The sequence below is a fragment of the Pithys albifrons genome, chromosome 1 (assembly GCF_047495875.1).
Source record: "Pithys albifrons albifrons isolate INPA30051 chromosome 1, PitAlb_v1, whole genome shotgun sequence".
NCBI classification, from domain to species: Eukaryota; Metazoa; Chordata; class Aves; order Passeriformes; family Thamnophilidae; genus Pithys; species Pithys albifrons.
In genome coordinates, this window is record NC_092458.1 from 14651925 (window position 1) to 14674455 (window position 22531).

Below are 22531 nucleotides of genomic sequence, written 5' to 3' on the forward strand. Positions count from 1 at the left end.
GTATGTTTTGCTGTGTACTTGAAAGAAGTGCTCTGATCCCATGTAGATACACTGAACTATTTGTAAGTGGTTTGCATACCTAATGGTAACTTGCTAAATTGCCCTCTACTTTATAAAGGAGCTTTGCCCCTGTTCCTGCTGTTTTTTGTAGAGAATATAAGTTCCTAATCTAGGTATTCTGAGTCACCTCTGGCATCAGGAGCCAAACTTGTTGATTATTAGATAAATCTGGTCCTAAATATGCCCGAAATCATTGATTAGTGCATGATTATAAAGCTCTATAAAGTATGAAAATATTGCTATCAATTTAACTTTCTTTTCGAAAGACACAGCTTTTTACCTGTTTGAAAGTAGTTCAGAATGTTTTTGCATGTAAAAAAGATCAGCAACACCATTAATTCAAGGATGTTCTTTGAGGCTTAGTTAATGTGACAAAGAAAAGTACAATACAAAATAGCATAGTTTGATTTAAAAACAAAAAAATTGTGCCATGAATTCACATAAATCCTCTCTGTTAATTCCTAGGCTATTTGAAAGAAGGAACAGTCCTCTATGTTTCCTTCTATCAGAACAATTTGATTTTGTGATACTATCTCTTACTGAACTATTGGGAATACAATTTCAGCAATTATGTCCCAGTGAGAAATGGGAAAGTACAGATCATTACTGTAATTTTATTATTAGATGCACAGATATTTCTAAGTAGGCATGTACTTGAATCAGAATATTCTGAAAAAGACAAGATTATTCCATAATTTGATTTTTCTCTTTAGAATTTGAGACATTTATATTCCAATTAAATTTCTTATAATTTTGAAGGCATTTCAAGTGTTCTAAAAAAATTTCAGAGGAAATATCATTTGAAATTTGAAATTATACATATGAGGCTTTTAGGATGATTAGCTAGCTGATTAAAATTGTGGTGATGACATTGAAAATATAGGAAATTATTAAGACTGTTACTAACATTGTTATAAATTGCTAATGCCATTTTCCTTATGTTTTTATTACTTTATTGTGTTTTCCGTACTTGAATTTTTTCAGACATTCATGATCAGAACAGCAAGAAACCCGTTATGGTCTACATTCATGGTGGATCTTACATGGAGGGTACTGGCAATATGATTGATGGCAGCATTCTCGCGAGTTATGGAAATGTCATTGTTGTCACTATCAATTACAGGCTCGGGGTTTTAGGTAAGTGACTCTTTTCTTCATAGAAATATTTACATAGAAATATTTAATTGCTGATTTTTTTCCCTTGATCAATCATAGGCCCTTGGGTCAGTTTCAATTTTTTAAAACAGACCATTCTTGCTAATGGATTTTGAATTCTGTCCAATATTTTATGGAAACTGGGCTAGGCTACATTCTTTTTGACAACTGCCTTCATGTTAGAAACAGATGACTTGAAATGTATAATGTTTTGAGAACTTGTATCTTTTTCTCATTAAAATCATCCTGATTCCATGTAAAAAAAAGGGAAAAAAGTAAACAAGAGTGAGTACTCACCAGCTCTAAACAGTAGGCAATGATAGGAAGAGGGGAAATGTTATTATATGTCTGTATTTATTATTTTTGTGTGCAAATTGTTTTTTAAAGCAGCAGACGTAGAGGTAATACAGAAAAAAAGGCTATATACACTGATGGAATTTACATTGCAGGTAGTAGACAATAAAGGGGTTTCGAGGAGCACTGTGAAATTATTTTCATAAATATAAGGAACTGCATAATCATGAATTATAACATTGAGAGAAATTAATATTCTGTCTTTCAAACAGAAAAAAGAGATGCATGCATCTTCTTGACATTGTAAATAGTCCTCTGTCACCGTTAGACTGAATAACAAAATAACCTTAGGTCCATGACAATAGATCAAAAATCTTTTCTGCCTTCTCTGTGATTCCAGTTCCTGGATGTGAGCATATTCCAAACTCTTGTCCAAATTAAGATTTATTTATTTATTGAAGTACTGCTTTTCCATAGAAAAATATATTAAAAAAATTTGCAGATAATAGACAAGAAAATATTCTTTGTCTTAATGAAAAAGCTCATAGTTTGTATAGAATAGCATATAGACTGCTCAAATGCTCATATTTCTGACATTTTAGATACACAAGTTAAGGTATAGTAATTTTTTTTCTGTGATTTTTGCAAGGATTTTTGGTCTTGTTTTTCTGAATAGCAAATGTGATCTATATTCTTTGCATGGACTGTTTTGGAACACAGGAAACTTCTTTTGCTGACATATCTGTTCATGTGCCTAATGTGTTTAACAACTTTATAGTACACCAGAGCACTGCAATTTTTTTTTCTTGTCCCTGATTTTGACTCTTCTTTAAATACAAGAAGGCATTTTTTTCAATGATGGAAACAGATTGAAACATAAAGCCAGAATTATAAAAAGATATTTTGGTATATTTATGCATGCAATTTTGGCACTCAGAGAAAAAAACAAAACAAAACCAAAATTCAAACAAAATTAAAAAATTAAGAACTCAAGACAGAAAAAAAATGAATTGTTGTTTTTGTTGTCAAAGAAATTGTGTACCCAGGAACTTGGGAGTAATTATTTATCTGTAAGAAAGATTATTTAATGGATCTCTCAAGAGATTTTCTGTTGATTTCTTAAAACTAACATTGTTGAAGGGTATAAATGAATGTAAGTGGTATAAAATGTTTCATTGTCCAGCTGCTTCATATAAATCTAAAGGAAAAAGTGCTATATTTGCGTTGGTGAACTCGTATTTTATGTACTTATATTGAAAACATGCAAAATAGAAGAAATAGTCAGAATGTTGTATTTTATATTGTGGCATTCAGGAAGAAAACACAATACAGAGGCATTCACATGACAAACTGAAAATAATAATCGCCAGGATTTTATATGGATTAGCAAAAGTAAAGTGTTATATTTGACGTTAAATATTGCTTCTTAACAGTGGCAAATGTGACTTTTGACTCTGTGGAATTTATTCTTTATTACAAAGTCCTATGTTTGACTTAAAACAGCAGATATTCAGAATGTGTGTATAGCACTTTAAAAAAACAGAGGAATTGTGTTTTATGAGAATATTTATGTTTTATCTCCCTGGGTGAAATGTAAATGTGATCATTGAGAACTTGTTAGGTTCTGCCTAGACATTGGAAGATACTAGGTGAATTCCATATATTTTTGTCTTGCTTCATAACTGAAAAAAAACCGTGAAAACTCAAATTTCTTCAGACAAACAGCCATGTGGAAAATGCATATGATTATTCATAAAAGTTTAAAAAAAAGTAGTATAATTATTATGACATATGGTTTGAAGATTAACAATATTTGTACCCCTTGCTTCTAGTTTGGATTATTGAAGGTTATATTCCACAAATCTGGTGTGTTTCAATTGCATTTGATTTGTAAGTTTATACATGGTATCACATAAAAAGCTGTTGTTACTGACAGACATATGTAATTCTGTTATCTTATTCTGTGAGGAAGGGATATGTATTGAATTAATCAAATGTTGAATTACTGAAGACCCTTTATGTATATCTTTTCTTCCTCTAGGAAACTGTCTCTTGAATGCACATGTATACTGAAAGTTATACTCTCCATAAATGTTAGTTCTGTTTTTGAGGCACATTAAATTATCTTTCTTTCAGTCTATCTGGTGTCATTATCCACAGTAGACAGAAAAAATAATAGGACTGCATAGATAATCACTGATTTATGGTAGACAAATTATAGAAGCACAGAATGGTTTGGGTTGGAAAGGACCTTCCAAGACCATCCAGTCCAACCCTCCTGCTATGGGAAGGGACATCTCTTACTGTATCAGGTTGTTCAAAGCTCAATCCAACCTGACCTTGAACACTGCTTCTCTGGGCAACCTGTCTCCCCACCCTCTTGGCACTGTAGGCCTTAGCTAAAAGTCTCTCCATATTTCTTAAAAGCATCTTTTGTATATTGAAAGGCCCCCATAAGGCCTCCCAGGAGCACTGTTGTTTCCAGGTTGAACAGTCCCAGTTTAACCTTTCTTTATAGAAAGGTGGCCCAGCCTTTAGCAATTTCTGTGGACCTCTGCTGGACCTACCCTAACAGGTCCATGTCTTTCTTGTGCTGGGGACCCCAGAGCTGGAAGCAGTACTCCAGGTGGGGGTCTTATAAGACCAGAGTAGAGGGGAAGAACCACCATGCTCAGTCTGCTGGCCACACTGCTTTTGATGCAGCCCAGAATATGACTGGGTTTCTGGGCTGCAAGGGCATATTGCTGGGTCTTGTCCAGTTTTTTCATCCACCATTATGCTGAAGACATTCTCCACAAACCTGGTCTCAATCCATTCATCCCTGGTCTATGCTAATACTGGGCATTGCTCCAGTGTGGGTGCAGGACCTTGCACTTGGCCTTCTTGAAATTCTTCAGGTTCACAGTGGTCCACTTTTCAAGCCTGTCAAGGTCCTTCTGCATGGCAGCCCTTTCCTTTAACACATCAAGTACAATACTCATCTTTGTGATGTCCACAGACTTCCTGATGGTGCACTTAATGCCACTCTCTAGGTAATTAATGAAGATATTGAAAAGCATTGGTCCCAGTATGAACCTTTAAGGGACACCACTGGTTATTGGTTTCTGCTTGAACACTGAGATTTTGACCTCAACTTTTGAGTAGGTGGCCATCCAAGCAGTTCCATCTGACAGTCCTTCCATCAAACTCATATCTCTTCAATTTAGTGGCAGCATTATGGAGGATCTTATCAAATTTCTTAAAACCATCCAGGCAGATAATAACTGCTCTTTCCTTGTCTACTGCTGGAGTCACATTACTGTAGATGGCCACTCATTATTGTAGATTAGTCAGGTTTGGTTTGCTCTTGGTCAAGCCATGATGCTGTCTCTAATCACATTTCTGTCTTCCATATGCTTCTGTGTAACTTCATAAGGATCTGTTCATGATCTTACTAGACATGGAGGTGAGGCTGACTGGTCAGTAGTTCCCAGTGTGCTCCTAATAATTACCCTTTTTAAAAACAGGTGTGATATCTCCTCAGTCACTGAGGCCTTCCTCTGTTTCCTGTAGGTTTTCAAATATGGTGGAAATTGGCTTAGTGACTACATCTGACTTCCTTCAAAACCCTCATGGAATTCTGTGTGCTCAGGTTCCTCAGGTGGTCTGAAAACTGATCTCCTACAATGGAAGGGCCATAATTCCCCCAGTCTCTGCCTGGAGGTTCAGTGGTTTGACAGATGTGGGAAGACATTACCAGTGAAAACCAAGAGGCTTTTTTTTTTTTTTTAGCACTGTGGTCTTTTCATTGGCATTTTTCACTAGTTCTGTCTTATTTATTGGGAGGAGTTCCATTTCTGAGCAACATACTGTTCTGAGCAACATGGGCTGTCGAAGCCCTTCTTGTCATTCTTCATGTTCCTCGCAAAATTCAGCTTCAACTGTGCCTTGTTTTTCTGATCCCATCCCTACACACCTGGAAAGCATCTTTATCTTCCTCCTAGGATATATATCCCTGGTCCCACTGCACCCAAGTCCGGCTATAACTGAAGTACTGAAAATCTTAGTCTAAAGTTAATGAAAGACAGATATCCTAGTCAGAAAAGAAACCATATTTTTTTCATGTAACTGTAGGATGGTGACGTTCAGGATTATAAAACATTTTAACTGAATTATAGATTAATATCTTTATCCTAATCTTCTTGCATCTGGCTAGAATATAAGACTGTAGTTGTGTGCTGAACAATGTTTATCTGTAACTCCAACATACTCTCCCTCTTTAGCAGACTACAGAGCTGCTCTGGGAATAATTTTGTCATCTCTCTCTCTGTGTTTAAATAGCACCATGACAAAATAGCAGACAACTGGGCTAAAGAGTTTTGAACTTCTAAATTATCCCTCTCTCTCTCTCTTTGTATTAAGTGCTACTGGAATTTCCTGAGATTTCTAGATCCCCAAGAATGCATGCAGCAATAATGAGTTATTGATGTTATTTAGAAGGCCATATTTTCCCTTTGAGTACATGTTTGTGTTTAGCAAAATTCCTTCCATGAGTAGGATTTGATTCTTTCCAGACAATAAAATAGAAAGATTCAAATTTTTCTTCCACTTATTCTAGTGGGCACTGTTTGAAAAGTGGAATGCTGAAGTCCTGTGTTTAATTACTTGTGCACTTCAAGGTTTGCGAGGATCCTGCCTCTGCTCAGCTGAGCAGTTTCTGTTCCTATTCATACATCATCACAATGATGACTGAAGATACTGCTGGAGCTAGAGGAAGTTGCAAAATTTTCCCAGTTCAGGGCAATGCTCCTGTATCTTGAAAAATTCAATACTGTAACACACAGAAGTACTAAATCCAGCTGTCTCTCCACCCCTACACCCCATGCTTTGAGCACTATGTAGGTTTGCAGTAATTTTTTATAATACTTTTAAGTAACTCAGCAGTGGAGCTTAATTTTCAAAATTCCTAAGCTATTTAGAGAATTATTTAGGAGAAATAATAGAAATTCAACGGAGTGGGAGGATTAGGAAAAGTAGATATCCTAATTCAAAGTGTATTCTAATATTACAAAAAGTGGAATGGTTTGAATGATGTGACTCATTCAGTCTGGATACTACTCAATTCCACTTCAGTATCTACATTCTTAGTCTTCATAGATATGCTTTAAGAAGCAACAATAACTTTCCAACCTAGCTATAATGGGTTTTGGTGCATTTTTCAGGATTATGTTGGCAGTAAAATGCAAAAGAAGGATTTGTGTCTAGCATTGTTTTAAAGTGACATGAACTGAATCATCTGTCTCATGGTGAGACTTCAATATGCTGTATCCCTGTTTAGCTTGTGTAACAGTAAAAATTGAATCTGACAACTTGCCCTCCCTCAAAAAAACCCTGAAAAAAAACCCAAAACAAAGCCTAAAACCAATAAAATTAAAGCCACAAAGCCCTAGAACATTTTTGTGCAGTTAAATATACCCATGACGTTATACACTTAGAAAGGATAAACTTAAACAATCTTCAAAAAAGTTACCATATTCAAAGATGAACTTGATGTTCTTGTGTGAGCTGTTAAAGACAAAACCAGAGATAATGTCTAGAAATATGAATTAGGCATTTGTAAGCCAGAGTCTTATTCCAGGAAAAAAGGGAAAGTCAAAACCTCAGATGAATTCTAGAAATGTGAATTAAGTGTTTTGGAAGCCAGAGTTAAATGTAACATCTACTGCAGTAAAATGAGACACACTCAGAATTCAAAACTGTAAAATTGACTTAGCATTTCCGAGGCTCCCTGGAATTTAACATCTTCTTCTTAGAATTACAAATCATGCAGATAAGAATAGACTATCTCTCATTTTTCTCTCTTTTTGGCAATAGGCATCCATTTTAAATACTCTGTCTGAAAAGGCTGGACTTCCTTTTAGCAGAAATTATATCCACATGCAATTATAGCTCTTTATAAGTAATGATATTACACAGTGCAATATAAATCAAAGGTTCAGTTTTCAAGGAGGCTACATACTTCTTCAAGTTACTGAGAACCTTAGCTTGCTTCATTTCACTGAGTACCTGGTTTGCAAGTTAAAACACTGAAACAGTGTATGTTGTGAATGAACTGCTTAGGATCTGACTGATCATTATAGGTCCCTTCCAACTGAGCTATGTTCTAGTCTAGTCTAGTCTACTCTACTGTAGTCTAGTCTAGTCTGGTCTGTCCTGTTCAGCACTAATCAAATCAGGTAAGAAGTGTATGACCTCATGAGCCAGATTGCTTCATGCTGGCAGTGTACAATACTCTACAATATATTGAAATTTATCTTCAATAGTGTAATTGTTGTACAGAATTACTCTGCATTTTAAACTTTGATATGCAGGTATATGTTACCTTAGTGCCTCTGAACAGCCCTCTCCTTCTTCCACTAGATTTCCACAGGAAACTTAGGTAATTTCCTGGTAGAAAAGGCCAGAGGTAGTACAACATGGGAATGACCCGGGAGTGGAGTGTGCTAAGTAAATCACAGTTTCATGCTTACACAAGAGAGGAGGTTTATTTAATCTCATTAAGCTTATTGTGACTGTTTGCATTGTTGAAGCCAATGCAAACTTCACTCCCCTCACCTACATCCCTAAGCTTCATGCATCTTTCATGGCCAGTTTTGTCCCTGGCCTGTCTTCTCAGTTGGCTAATAATTGTGTTACCTCATGTCAGTTTACATAGCTGATTTTCTAGTTCAGTCTAACTTCTAAATTCCCAGAAATGAATCCTAAGTGTTACGCCCATTGATATTGACATGTTTTTCTACACATTGGAATTACGATCTTTGATAATTCTTTTTCTTTTTGTTTTTGTTAAATCTTATATTTTTCTCTTAACTCTATTATTAAGTCACAGAAATTGTTTTTGTGCAAACGCAGTTCATAAACTCTATCCATAAGCCATTGTTTTTTGACTGTCATGTCACTACATCTTCCATTTCAAACATCTGAAGCAACAGGTACATAACTTAGAGTGTCATCAGAAGCTATGTGGACATTCGCAGGGGTTCTAAAATCAAGTATATTTGAGTGAGTCCATCGTACTGGTGTGATTGTATCTTACAACCTCAAATGCACTTAACAGATTTTTCTGTGCTCTTGTGCCCTTTTTTCCACCATCTGAAGCTACGTAACTTCTATGGAATTCTGTAATCCGGGCAAGAATGGACAGTCTTAAAATGTAGTTGTCGAAAGTGGAACTCGGCAAGAAACTTCTGACAGAGAGTTCCTCTTACCTAAATGCACCAAACTCTGCTGCTTCCAGGCTTGATGGATTGACCCAGTGGACTAAGCTAGTAAAGTGTGGTCTCATAAAATATTTTTTATCATAGCCTATATAGTAAAACAGAACAAAAAGTTTCCAAACTTTATAGAAGAAAAGAAAAAGCTATGTTTTTTTAGGTTATTGTACACTCTGAACATACTTTCTTTAAGAACTTTGTGTTAACTAAGATTTATAATTTTTTTTCAACAAGTTTGTACCCACTGTGTGTGAAAGGATTAAAGGTCTGTTTTGAAATTATGTACTTATGCTAGGTTTCGACAGTGCAAGAAAAGTGACCTGATTTAATGAACATCTTCATAAATTAGGAATATCTCTTACTTGTTCTGTCTTTTCTTGGAATGACTTCTTATACTGATGTTCAAATATGGATAGAGCACCTGAACTTTAAATGGACAACAGTGAGGGCTTCTATATCTTTATAATAAATACATTAAGAACACCCAATCAGATGTTGATCCTTCAAAAGAACAGTCTGATCTCATGCATTAGCTACTTCCCAAGGAAGAATCAAATGCACAAAATGCTGCATGTGTTGATAAAAAAGTGTTACATTCAGTTTTGAAAATGAGATATAGTTATTTAGGGTCTTACAAACCAAACAGCTATCTTTAAAAACATTCTGCAAGGTTACCTGTAAAAATAAACTACAGTGAAAATCCTAAACATGCTGGTATAGTAACAGTAACTTGTTCAAATCTTTGTAACTCTTTTGAAAGTTACAAACATTTAGACTCATTTTTGTGAGGTGTATTTTGATGTAATTGAAAACTTATTTGAAAAGATTTCTAAACATGAATTGTCACACTGACTGATGGTCAGAATTCTGTTTTCATGTTATATTTTAGTATTAAGATCTTATTTTTATATAGATAATACATATAGATTTTTTGGCAATTCCATAATTAATCGGTTTATACAAAAGGCATGTTTTTATAAAATGTAATATTTTTATTCCTGAATATTATGTAAAGAAATTTTGAATCTGTATTCCCTATTTTTGTAGAGCATCCACAGCTTCTCTGGGCAAACCTGTTCCTGTGCTTCACAACCCCCTGAGAAAAGAATTTCTTCCTAGCATCTAATCTAAATCTCTCTTAGTTTAAAACTGTTCCCCCTTGTGCTATAATATCTGTCCATATAAAAAGTCACTCTCCCTATTTTTTAGGCCCCTTTAGGTCCTGGAAGGCTGCAGTGAGGTCTCCCCAGAGCCTTCTGTTCTCCAGGCCAAAGAACCCCAACATTCTCAGCCTGTCTTCATAGGAGGGATGCTCCAGCCCTCTGAGCATCTTCGTGATCCTCCTCTGGATGTAGTCAAGCAGGTCGACATCCTTCCTGTGCTGGGGACCCCAGAGCTGGATGCAGTACTCCAGGTGGGGTCTTGCAGGAGCAGAGTAGAGTGGCAGAACCAGCTTCCTTGACCTGTTTGCCACAGCTCTTTTGATGCAGTCTAGGACACAGTTGGCTTTCTGGGCTGCAATATCACATTGCAGGCTCATGTCCAGCATTTCACCCACCTGAACCTTTAAGTCCTTCTCTGCCAGGCTGTTTTCAATGAGTTCTTTTCACAGTCTGTATTTGTGTCGGGGATTGCCCCGACCCAGGGGCAGCACTTGCACTTGGGCTTGTTGAACCTCTTTGGGTTCACATGGGTCTAGTTCTGAAGCTCATTATAAGGATTCTTTTGGCTATTGCCCATAATGTCTGCTCTTCACTTATTTTTTTCTTTTTAAAATTTGGTATGCTATACAGAAATTCTCTTGTCAGCTTGAATCATAAGGATTTTATTTACTGAAATCTGAAACTTTACTCTTGACTTTATGTTATTCAAAAGAAGTTGAAAGTTTTACAATGCTGTTACATATCATTATATAATTTAGAGCATCAGTCTGAAATGCAATGATGATATGATAATACATACATTGCTTATGTTGGGCTTATATAGAAAGATAAGCATGACTGAAGTAGAAAAAGAAGTGTGGATGAAGTTCTAAGTGCACTGAAGTCAATAAAAAATTTACTAGTCAACTCAAATGGGTCAAGATTTAAATGTATTTGATAATAAAAAACCGCCAACCTGTTAGTCTGTGTTTTTAAACAGTTTTTTAAAGTTTTCTCTAAAGTGCATCATTGAATCACATAATATTGGAAGCGACCCAAAAGAATCATCAAAGTCTGAGTTCAGGCCTTTCACAGGACACTCCAAGAATCACATCATCTGCCTGAGAGTATTGTCCAAGTGCTTCTTGAATTCTGCCAGGCATGGTGTCAGTGCTGCGACCATTTCCCTGGGGAGCCTGTTCCAATGCCTGTTATTCAAGCGAAACAGCTTCATGTCGTTCTGTGCTTACTTAGTCTACCTTCAAGGCCAGCATCCATGATGTTGAAGAGTATTGGGCCAAAGATGGAACCCCACTGGTGAAGTAAGGCTATTTACTATAAGCATTTGTACCTGACCCATGAGTCAGGTGCCTACCCATCACATGAGGTGTTTATTCAGCTGTCCACAAAGATACTGTGAGAGACATGCTTTTAATACTATTATGAATATTCTGCTTGACTAAAAGAAATGGACATTAAATCTTTCATTTAGTAGGAAATCCTCTATAGTTGCAGGGGGTTGCGATATTTAATACAAAAATTAGAATTAAAAATAGTAAAGTGCAACAATCTAACCATCTAACCATCCCTTGGAAATGAGCCTCTTAACATAATCAGAATGGAAAAAGTGTGTGTGAGGTAGCTGCTTAATGTAATTATTTTGCTCACAAAGAGGCAGGGGAGCATTATGCTGTGGTTCATAGAGTTAAAAGTTGTATGATTGCATGATTATACCAGCTAATGATATGTATTCTTGGAAAAATAGCACAAAACAAATGCATTTTTTTCCTGAATTATTTTGGACCTCCCATGATATTCCTTGCAATCAGACTGGCAGACACTGAAGGATCAAAATATGTTTACTGCTTTACGATACCTATTAATACAGTATATCAATATACAGTATACAGAGCTAAAAGTATGCTTCCAGTGTGGTTTTGAGTTTTCCATTTTAGAAAAAACAATGATTTTTTTTGCTTTAGTAGTTCCAAAAGCCTCTGCAAGGTATCTGAGAATACTGAATGAATAAAGCTTTTCTGGTTTTGGCTGTTAATTGCAACCTTCAATAGATATCTGCAGGTAAAGGTCAGCAGCTGAGAAAGGCAATCCATAGTCATTTTTTCACTTCTGATTTCTAATTGAAAATTATGATTTCCATTTAGGAAACCAAAATAATGTCTTCTTTTAGCTTTCATTAGTGCCAAATCTTCTGCAATAGCACTGGTTACTTTAAAGCTTACATTGATTAGGAGAATGAGTAGCAGTACAGAATGTAATAAAATTACTGTTGAAAAACTGGGAAGAAAAAAGTTTCAGAATTTTCCATTTTTTTTCTACTCATTTCTCACACATTGTATTATGTATTGCATTATGTATTTTGCCTAAAACAAAATACCCCCACTTTGAGATCTGGGAAAGGATAAATACTTGTACTTCAGCAGAATTTAAGAGAAGAGTATAAAACCAGAAGGAGCATACATTTCTATACTGATAAAATCTTAATTTGCATAAAGTCAGATCTTAGGCATGTAAAGAAAATCAAAACTAATTTCTGTAAATATAATGAATAAATTTGTGTTTTCATATCTGCTAGAAATGTTAAATCAATGTTTAACATTTATGCAGGTATATGATTTTTAACATTTCATTTTTGTTCCATGTAAGGCAGTTAAATGCCACCCTGATGCCCGATCCCATCAGATCCTGGAAGCTAAGCAGGGTCATCCCTGGATAGTACTTGGGTGGGAGACCTCCTGGGAATACCGGGGGCTGTAGGTTCTAGTCCTGAGAACTTCATTGTCATTGTCCAAGCTTGCTCAGCCATGACAGATGAACCTCAGGAGTTAAAGGGTGGGGCCAGTTCCATGCATGCTGTGCCTCACCTAAAAAATCCAATGCACAGGCTCAAAGGACACACCCACACGGGCAGAGCCCTTCCCAAATCTTCATTTGTTAAACCCAGCCACGATGATGTGTTCCATGTAAAAGAAAGGATGTGTGATTGTAAATATTTGTTCTCTGTGAAAATATTTTTGCATTTTAATAGCAACTAAACTAACTTCCTAATATTTCTGTTATAATCTCATCCATAATGACTAATTGAGTTCTATCAGAAGGTATTTCAGACAAGTGAAAAGGTAACAAGTAATACATTGGTTTACACAGGTTCCCCAGACCACAACCAAGTACCATACTGAGACTAATCATGAAAAAAAATTCATGGCCATATCCTTTCAGTGGGATTGCACTAGTCTCTAGGATGACATAATCAGTGAAACTTTTCTTCTGTTGAGAATCTTTTAGGGAGAAATACTGCCATTAAGGCTTTCTGCGTTTGATACAGATGACTCAGTTGCTGTAAACTTCTAGGAGATTTGACTGTAAAGCTTCTTAATTTCTGTATCATTTTCATTTTACCAAAGAAATACCAAAGTAATTACTTTTTCTTGGGCAGAAGGGGAAAAAAGTAACCCCAAAATTGGCAACAAAAAGAATCTCACAGTCTCTACTGTACGAAATAGAAGGAATCAAGCACACATTCTGTCCTAGATTCTTAATTGGTTTTAATCAAGGACTTGGATTAGTCCTTGATAAAAATACAAGGAATTCAATTCTGAATATCCTTGAATAAAGGGTAGCTTACAGATGTTGTACTCCCAAAATAGAAGAAAGAACAAGCTATGACTCATAAGGTCCTAATTTCATCTCTAATTTTCCCTTGCTCTTGGGAGAAATTACATTGCTTCAATTGATGACTTCTAAAAGAAGCAAAAGATTTCTCTTTTAATGTGGATTACAGGTCGACAAATAGGGCAAACCTGTTTTTTCATAGTAGAGTGATAGAAGGATAATTGTTTTATTCCATTCCACCGCTGCCAGTATCTCTGATCCAATTTACATCATAAAGTCTCTTAGAATGGAGCCATCTTTCTGATGTTTGATTTATCCAGTGCAATGACTGCCAATGTATGTGACTGCAGCTTCTGTTCATAGCACAGAAATTATTAAAAGTATGAATTAAAAATGAGCTTTCTTTCTGTTGTGCATGAGATTAAGAGGTGTCAGAGTATCATCAGAGTATCATCAGATTGGCAACAACAAATCCAGGAACTTTGGAATTCTTTTGCCCTCACACTTCCTAATGAAGGCACAATACAGCTTCCAGCTTGCAATGTGCCTGCTCAGAGCTCATGGCTCTTTGTATCTGCTTGCGTATATACACATAGTCGGCACTCATCATTTTTTGCTTTCGGAAATGGTCTCATCTTCATTTGCAAATGCTGTAAATCTGTTTTAAAGAAAGAATATTTTAATCAATTACCTGGGTGCATGGAAGTTTCTACTGTTTCTCAGAAGGGGAGAGTTTAAATTGCTTTGTTATTTTAGCAGGAAATAAAAATGAGGCCTTTGTGAAAACCCTATGGACTCTCATTTATTCAAGCTCTGCTGAAAGTTTTGTTTCCTTCCTCTGGATACATTCAATGGCCTTCACATTCTTGTATAATGGGGCCCAGAACTGCATAGTACCCAAGGTGAGGCCACACCAACACTGAATACAGTTGGATAACCATCCCTTTTAAGTGGCTTATTATGCCATGTTTGGTGCACCCTGGGGTGTGGTTTTCCCTCTTGGCTACCTTAGCACACTTCTGACTCATACAGAGCCCAGATCCCCTTCTGGAGGGCTGCTTTCCAGCTCCTCCTTTCCCAATATATACTGGAGGTTTTTCATGTAATTCTAGTCAAGGCTCAGTTGAAATGCCAGCTAATTTTACTGACACTGTGTGCCTACTGAAGCCAGGTAGTCATGCCTGTGACTAATAAGAGAATAAAACATAGCTAGCCTTCTACTTTTCTATGAGTGTAGGTGATTTATCCTTTAGCAACCTTTAAAATATATGAAAAAAAGTTAAAAATCTATCTTCATAAGCGATATTTTTATTAAAACTCAATAGTTTTCCCCCCTTATGACCTTCATAGAGGATATGAAAATGGACAGAATTTATGAGAAAATATTCCAGAGATTTGCTTCAAATACAGTCTGCTGAGAGAAACTTCATAGGGAAGAAAAAAATACATTGTATATGCCCTGCTAAAATAACACAGAGTTTGAATTATTATTTCTTCTTCATAAGTGCATTTAATATATTCAATAATGTGTGGGACAAATTTTTCTCACATTCAAGATTAAATGCTCCTGCTGTTTAAATCAACAGACTGTCACCTTCCAATTTAAGACATCCAGTTTTCACCTTCACATTGCTTTCCTCAAAAGGCAACATCTTCCCTTATTGCAGAGAAGTTCTTCCTTTTATTTTAATAACTTGACACTGTCTATTGCAAAGATCAAAACAGGAATCAGATCACTCCCACAAAGAAGTATCTCAGTTTGGTAATCAGTTACCTATATAGCTGAATCAACAAGGACAAATTGCCTGCATCTTCATATCTGTCAAAAGATGATACCTAAGGTGACTATATTAAAATTCCCATATCTAGAAACACCTTCTATGTCATCTCAATGAAGAAAATTTATATTTAGAAATATAAAAAGACCAGTCACCACAGAAGTTCTAAATTGGTGGCATTTTACCCTTTCCATATATTAATTTTTTTCTGAAGGCAATACTCAGAATGCATGATTTAATATACCCTGTCTGAAGGAAATTAAATTGATGTCTTAGGGAAATAATACATATAGAGATACTGCTTTAGAAATTCTAATGTATCATCTATGCAATTTTCTATTTATAAGACGAAGTAAATAGAAGACAGGATCAGAAATATCATACAGTCAAAGATTCATAGAATGGCCTAGGCTGGAAGGGCATAAAGTTGATTTAGGTACAACCTCCCTACCATGGGCAGGGTTACCTTCCACTAGACTAGTTTGCTCAGAGCCCCATCCAACCTAGCCTTGAGTACTGTAAGGAATGGGGCACTCAGGACTTCACTAGGCAATGTTTCAGTGCCTTCACCACCCTTAGTAAATATTTTTTTTCTAATAGCTTATATAAACTTACTGCCTGTCAGTTTGAAAACATTCCCCCCTATCCCATCACTACAGGCTCTTGTAAACAGTCTCCATCTTTTTTGGGGGCTCTGTTCAGCTACTGGAAGGGAGAAAGATTAAGAAAATGCAAGTTTTTGATAAATTGTAAGTGTGACTCATATAATTTCTTAATGAACATCCCTTGATATATATAAAAAACAAATTGCTTTAGAAAAATACAGATTAGCTAAAAAAACCAACCAAACAACACCTTTGTCCTATCTCTTGTGAGCCTAAATTGTAATCTTTTACATTTTTATCTTTCAGAATAGGATAATATTGCTTAGCAGAATGTATGGTTTGCAGATACAGTGACTATTAAAATACTAGCCTTTAAAATAATGATGATCCTAAGAGCCAAAACAACAGAGTAGTAGTTTAAAGCCTATTGAGTATAATGTTAATTTATTCCTATGCTACTTTCACACTTTTTTTTTTTCAAGTTTTACACAGTTCCCTAATTTTGGTTACAGTCAAAATAAGGTCAAACATTTCTAAGAGCAGCTGTTACAAGAAATTTCTTCTTGCATGGACATTTCCCTAGGGCACTGGCTCTTTTCTGTCCTATAAAATAGATTTCCTGACTAAAGTAGAACTTGAAATATTGAAGCACCTAACACTACTGCTGAAGATAACAAATTGTTATCTTGTAATACCATAAATTACTGTATGCCAGCAAGTGTCTCCTACTTGAAATTAACCAAAAATGAGTACTTAAAGACCATATTTAACACTATTTGCTTTTTAGCCTGGGGGAAAAAAAGCAAACAATCAAGCTGATCACCCCATTCTGAAATGGAAGAGTGAGGTCCCATGTAAAACCATTACTCCTGATTATCAGTTCTTTCAACAAACAGTAATTGTGCTCTATTTTTCTGTATTCTCTTTGTTTGGTTGGTTGTTTGGGGTGTTTTGGTCTTTTTTGTTTGGTTGGGGAGTGGGTCATTTGGTTGGGTTTTTTGGGTTTCTTGTTTGTTCTGTTTTGGTTTTGCAGGGTTTTTTTGTGAGTTTTTTTTTGTTATATTCAGCTCTAATTATAGCTTGTATCTTATTCATGAATTTATCTGGAAATTTCAGACCATATGAAGTGTTTGCTCACTTTGAAACACCTGCACCAATCTTTGAACACTGAAGTTTTTCATCTCCCTTTTCCCTTTTAATGACAGATCAGGACATAGGGTGGGAATCTAGGAGTACTTGCCTTGAAAGGTGTGATGAGTAAATCAGAGGTCAAGTTCCTTCCTTTAACCTGTTGTAGCAAACATGCAGCTGCAGACTGAGAGAAAGCATTTCAGAGATGTGATTGAAAGCAGTTTTTGCAAATCATAATTGTAAACTTTAGCATAAACTTACCCTTTTCACCACTGGCCACATAAGCATTAGAACTGGGACATGCAAGAGGATGGGAAAGGTGTTTTGCAGCCTGAAGTTCAGAAAAACCGTGAAATGAATTTATTAGAGTCCCATTCTCAGATGTCCCCAATATAATAAAAATAAATTCACAGTATCTCTAAAAACAGTGACAGTACCGGAAGCTGTTCAACTGGGTTTTTGGAAAGTAGTCCTTTATTACTGAACTGATCTGAAATGTGGTCATCAGATTCTTTTATTATCTGCATCTTCTATCACTTTTTCTGAAAGATACTGCTTTAACATTATCATATTCCTTATATTGTCTTCTTGTGGTGCCAGGTAGTTTGTGCATATCCCCGAAAAGATGATTACTCAAATGCAATCAAAGTGATTGTGAAAGTTTGTAAAAGGTGAAAGCACACCTTTGAAACAGTGTGATTATTTTTATTCTATAGACCTCACCATGCTTTGGTTTTATTCAATGTATTCGTTGCGTGTAGTGTTTTCAAAATAATACTCAGACCATGCAAAATGATAGATATACCAGATGCAGTGCAAAACACAAAAGAAAATTAAAAAAAATGTTTTCTGGTTGAAGCCACTGGTATTTTCATCCTTTAGCTCCTCTTGGTGTGCTCTATCTCCTGTGCCACATAAAGCAGTAATCTTTGACCCACTGATGCAGGGACATGAAATGTCATAGTTCCTTAAGTTGATTGCTTTCATGTATTCCTTCTATTTATACCACATATCTTTGTTCTTCCTAGTAACCTAGGAATCACATTCAAATCCTCTTAGTCAGAACTGACTCTATTTTGTATGTATGAGGATCAGACATTTCTTGACTACTGCCTGAGGACGATAGGGCTGAAGGTTACCTTTGACATGGTTTCAAGGTCTGATTGCACATTGTGCCATAATTATTTTCTGAAGCATGTTATGTATTTTGCATGTGGACTGCCTGAAAAGTTATGTTCAAGGGCATGATTGGCTTCTGAAAATAGAAGAGTTAAAAATCAAAAGGGAGAGAGCAAAATTGAATGTCAGGAGCAGAGAAAATACTCACATTCCAGGTAAATAAAAGGCAGACACAACCAAATCATCCTGTTGAATTAAGGGTGAATTTGGTGATGAGACTTAAGACAAAAGTACGCCCAATTATTAGAGAATTTAATAAGTATTTAATATTTTTAAAGGTAGTATTTTAATATCATGCCCTTTTTGTTATTATGTAAATTGCCTCCTACTGCTTGTTTTGTAACTGATTAATTATTTAAATCTTCAGTGCTTTTATATGAAAGGGTCTGAGCAACAAGAATAATGGAATAAAAGTTCTAAGTGTGTACACTGAGGTGAAGGCTTATCTGGGGCAGAGGTATTGTGTATGTGACTACCACTAAGTTGGATGTCAACTTGCTTAGTAATAGTCCCTGTGGTGTGATTGTCAGGCGTGTGTATTTAAAAAATAGTCTGATCTAGAAAACATGGCTTGAGCCCAGAACAAAGAACCATTAAAAATTAATAAATAATATTTACTTTCAAAACAGCTTTTAAAGGAAAGCATACATAAATAACAACACATTATACTTGAATATATTTTATTAACTTTTCTAAAATCATGCTAGTGATCAGTTATCTTTGTGAGTTTTCCTTCTTTTTCATAGCCTAATTACATCGTGTTTTAAATTGTAGTTATCTTTTTCTTTAAATCATCTCTTTTGAGCTTCCATGAACATTTTTCAGATAAGGATATTCAAACTTATTTTATGATAGTGTAAATCTAGGTTTCACATAAGCAAGTTCTAGGCTTTGCTTGAATGTGGAAAATAGAACAGGTGTAGTATTTTTATGCATACTTCTCATCAGTAATATTTTTTCTTAAGTGATTCTTATCTACCCAATTTGCTGGGTAGATATCACTTGTTTATTTTTCTGCCTACTTACCCTACACTGGTGGGTATGTAACTTTTTGCAAACGCCATGGTCATTACTGTGGAATAGACTGAAATAACATGCATTTATTTCCTCATAGAAAAAAAGAAAATCTTATCAAAGACCTTGACAGAAATAGAAGAAAAAGAATTGCCTGTTTCTGAAGAGCAGTGTTTGGTGCAGTGAGAATCATTACATTCCCCCATGGTATTTAACAAGTAGACTTTTTGATGAAAACCAGTTCTGTATACTGATCCTTGCATGGTGTACAAAATGTCAGTGCATTAACATATTTTAATCATCTTGAAATACATTCTGAATAATTTTTTTTTTCCGTAAACTGCCCTGTCTTCTGAATTTTGGTGGTTTTTTCCCCCCATGTAAATGTTAACACAAAGTTGAAGGATCAAATTCTACACATTAAGTTTTCTATGAATTAGGGATTTCCAAGGTATCTTTAGGAGACAGAACCTTTTCATGGTAATGGAACAGACAAACAAAACTACTGCAACCATGTCAATCCTAAGCACTGACTACTGGATGTTCCTTAAACATGAATAAGAACTTAATGCATATTGGTTCATTCATTGATGTCTTTGTGATCAAATTGAAATTAATTGCATTTAAATATCTTGAAGAAATGGTCTTTTCGAAATCTATATATATATTTAATTTATGTGTTGAATTGATAAATTAAATTGTTGTCTAATGTTTATTTATCCTTACTTACTGACTACAGATTAAAATCTAATCCCTAAAGTCTAATTCAAACAAAACAGAATAGACTACACTAGTGATAATACATGCTATGTAAACACAAAGGGAGAAGTTGTTTATTTGAGTCCTGTTCAGTGCTATGAGTACTGACAGTGTTTGTGAGTATACTATAGCTTAAAAAGAAAAACATAATATGGCATATGTTTCTTATAATTTCCATTCATTTAGTATAAAATATTATTTATCATTTTATTTTGCCATGAAGAATGTACTAATTTCTTTATATGAGATGCTTCATTCAAATAGATAACCTCATGAGCTGATCTGCATGTTATCTAAGAACGGTGAAGGATTGGTCATATACTGAGTGGAACTTTCCACAGAAAAGTAATCTAATAGAATTCAAAGGGAATTGTGTGTTAAAGACACTTAATGGCACCTTGTCCTTTAAAATAAAGGAGACTGCAGTTGTGAGTGAGCTATGGCTGAGGTCTGAGAATTCACAACTGAAGATGGGACCAAGACTTCTTGGAGGGAGTTCTGCATTAAGGGGAAACCTTGCTGAAAGGACAGAGGACATGCATTATAGGGGGGTCACGAGCCCTCAAATGGTTGCTGACTAAGTAGAAAACCTCTGAAATACACTTGTTTTATTTTTTACTTCCTTTGTGGATACATCTAAGGTTACTCTAGAAAGTATTTATTTTCTTTATGTCTCCCAAAGACTTGAAGCTTGAACAGTAGTAGCCCCATAAAATTAGAGCTCTTGTTATTTCCATGAATATAAATAATGATGTATATTGAAATGCCCCTTCATGAGTTTCTGCAACTTCATAACCAGAGGCTGAGTGGAAAACAGTGAGAGTGTGAAGTAAGCAGAAGCCTATTCTCAGTAGGCTCTATTACCACTTATCAAGGGAAAGAGACTCCTTCAGAGAGTGCTCCAGAGCAGAAGCCTGGTTCAGATAAAGCTCCCTCTAGAAGAGCCCTTGAATCACAATGACTGTACTAAAAAAAATAGAAAGACTAAGTTCCTTATATAAATACTCAAAATCGGTTGATTCACTTAAAAGAAATCAAGCACCTCCCTTCTGCTTTCAAAAATTGTTTCAAAAGGACACTTTATTTGTGATTTGTTTTGGTTTGTTGGGTTTTTTTAGTGAGAGCTAAGAATTGGTAAAGTGGGGGAAAAGGATCATAGGACATAAACAATGCAGCGAAAGACACTTTCAACATTTATATAGGCTTCTATACTTCTCTTTGCAGCTATGCTGGCACAAACCACATCAAAAAAGAAAAAAAAAAGGGAATTTAGACATCAGGGAGAATATATTAGATAATTACAGAAAATATTTTAAATTAGTAATGAAAGGAACACTGTCCTAACAGTAATGACTTGCGCTAAAATAGACTGAACTTCTGACATTGGATTATATTAATTTATTTCTATTAAATGCTAAGCAACTCTAGAACAAGTTAATTAAATGGGGTAAAGATAAGTGCACACAGAATTTGGAAGTGACCATCAGGCTTGGCACAGCCCAAGAAATGTCTGGTATTGTAGACAGAAAAATTTAGATAAGGAGAACTGATGGAAAACATTGGGGGCCACAGGGCGCAGGAGTGCTGGGAACACCTCATGGGCAGCAGGGCCTGGCAGCCTGGAACACCCCCAGCCAGGAGCAGGGCAGCCAGGGCCACCAGGGCAGCCACAGCCCTGGGCATTGGACACCTCCCTGGGGATGGAGATGGGTCAAGGCTAGGCTGGGGTCTGTGGGTGGTGTCAGCTCAGCCATGTCCAAAGCCATGTCCGGGCAGGGCAGGGCTGTGGGAGACTGGCCCTGATGCAGCACCTCTGGAGCAGGAGCTGATGGCCCCAGGGGCTGATGTTTTATCCAGGGGCTAATGAGAGGTGAGGGGAACCCCAGGGACAGTCAGGGCTGGTGGCACTCTCATGGGCCTGACAGAGACAAATTTCAGTGTAAAACAGCAGAGTGGCAAATAGAGAAAAAAAATCATATTATTATGGAAACAGTGAGATTACTTTAGTCTTGTTCTCTCCAAGGCTGTTTCATAGTAAGCTGTGTCAGAGAATATTACTAGATGATCTACAAGTGAAGATTTATATAAAGATTTTCTTTTCAAAATGACAGGCTCAATAATCAAATAAATTAACTTGACGTTTGATTCTGTAAGGTGCTGAGTGGTTGGCTGTGATCCAGCAAAATATTTCCCTTCTACTTCAATCTCATGAATACTTCTGTTCATTTAAAATGAACACTGGGAAATCATTGTTAGAAAAAAGGAGAAAAAAACCCAACAAACCCAAGCCTAAACAACCTCTAAACCCACAGATGCAATTACAGAAGATTCATTCATCCAGAGAGGCATTTTTAGTGTTTTGTAAAGAACTGCTTTAAAACCTGCAAGGGATTGCTGAAAATTAGATTTGAAATAATTTTCCAATTCACTTTTTTCTTTTTCGCTCCTTGCATGCCTCTGTTGTTTTTTTTAATTAGTGTTACCTAATATTTTTGAGTGATCAGATGGGGATCACTCTATTAAAAAGCTAT

General features: G+C 35.9%; 1 protein-coding gene across 3 annotated transcripts in view; it reads left to right on the forward strand.

Annotated features, from left to right (window-relative positions):
* NLGN4X (neuroligin 4 X-linked) overlaps positions 1–22531 on the forward strand; it is a 176996-nt gene that overhangs the window by 100549 nt on the left and 53916 nt on the right. For all 3 annotated transcript variants that reach the window (XM_071566109.1, XM_071566287.1, XM_071566194.1), the window contains one exon: positions 1045–1197. In XM_071566109.1, the coding sequence (XP_071422210.1) occupies positions 1045–1197 (153 nt within the window). The remainder of the gene's footprint in view (positions 1–1044; positions 1198–22531) is intronic.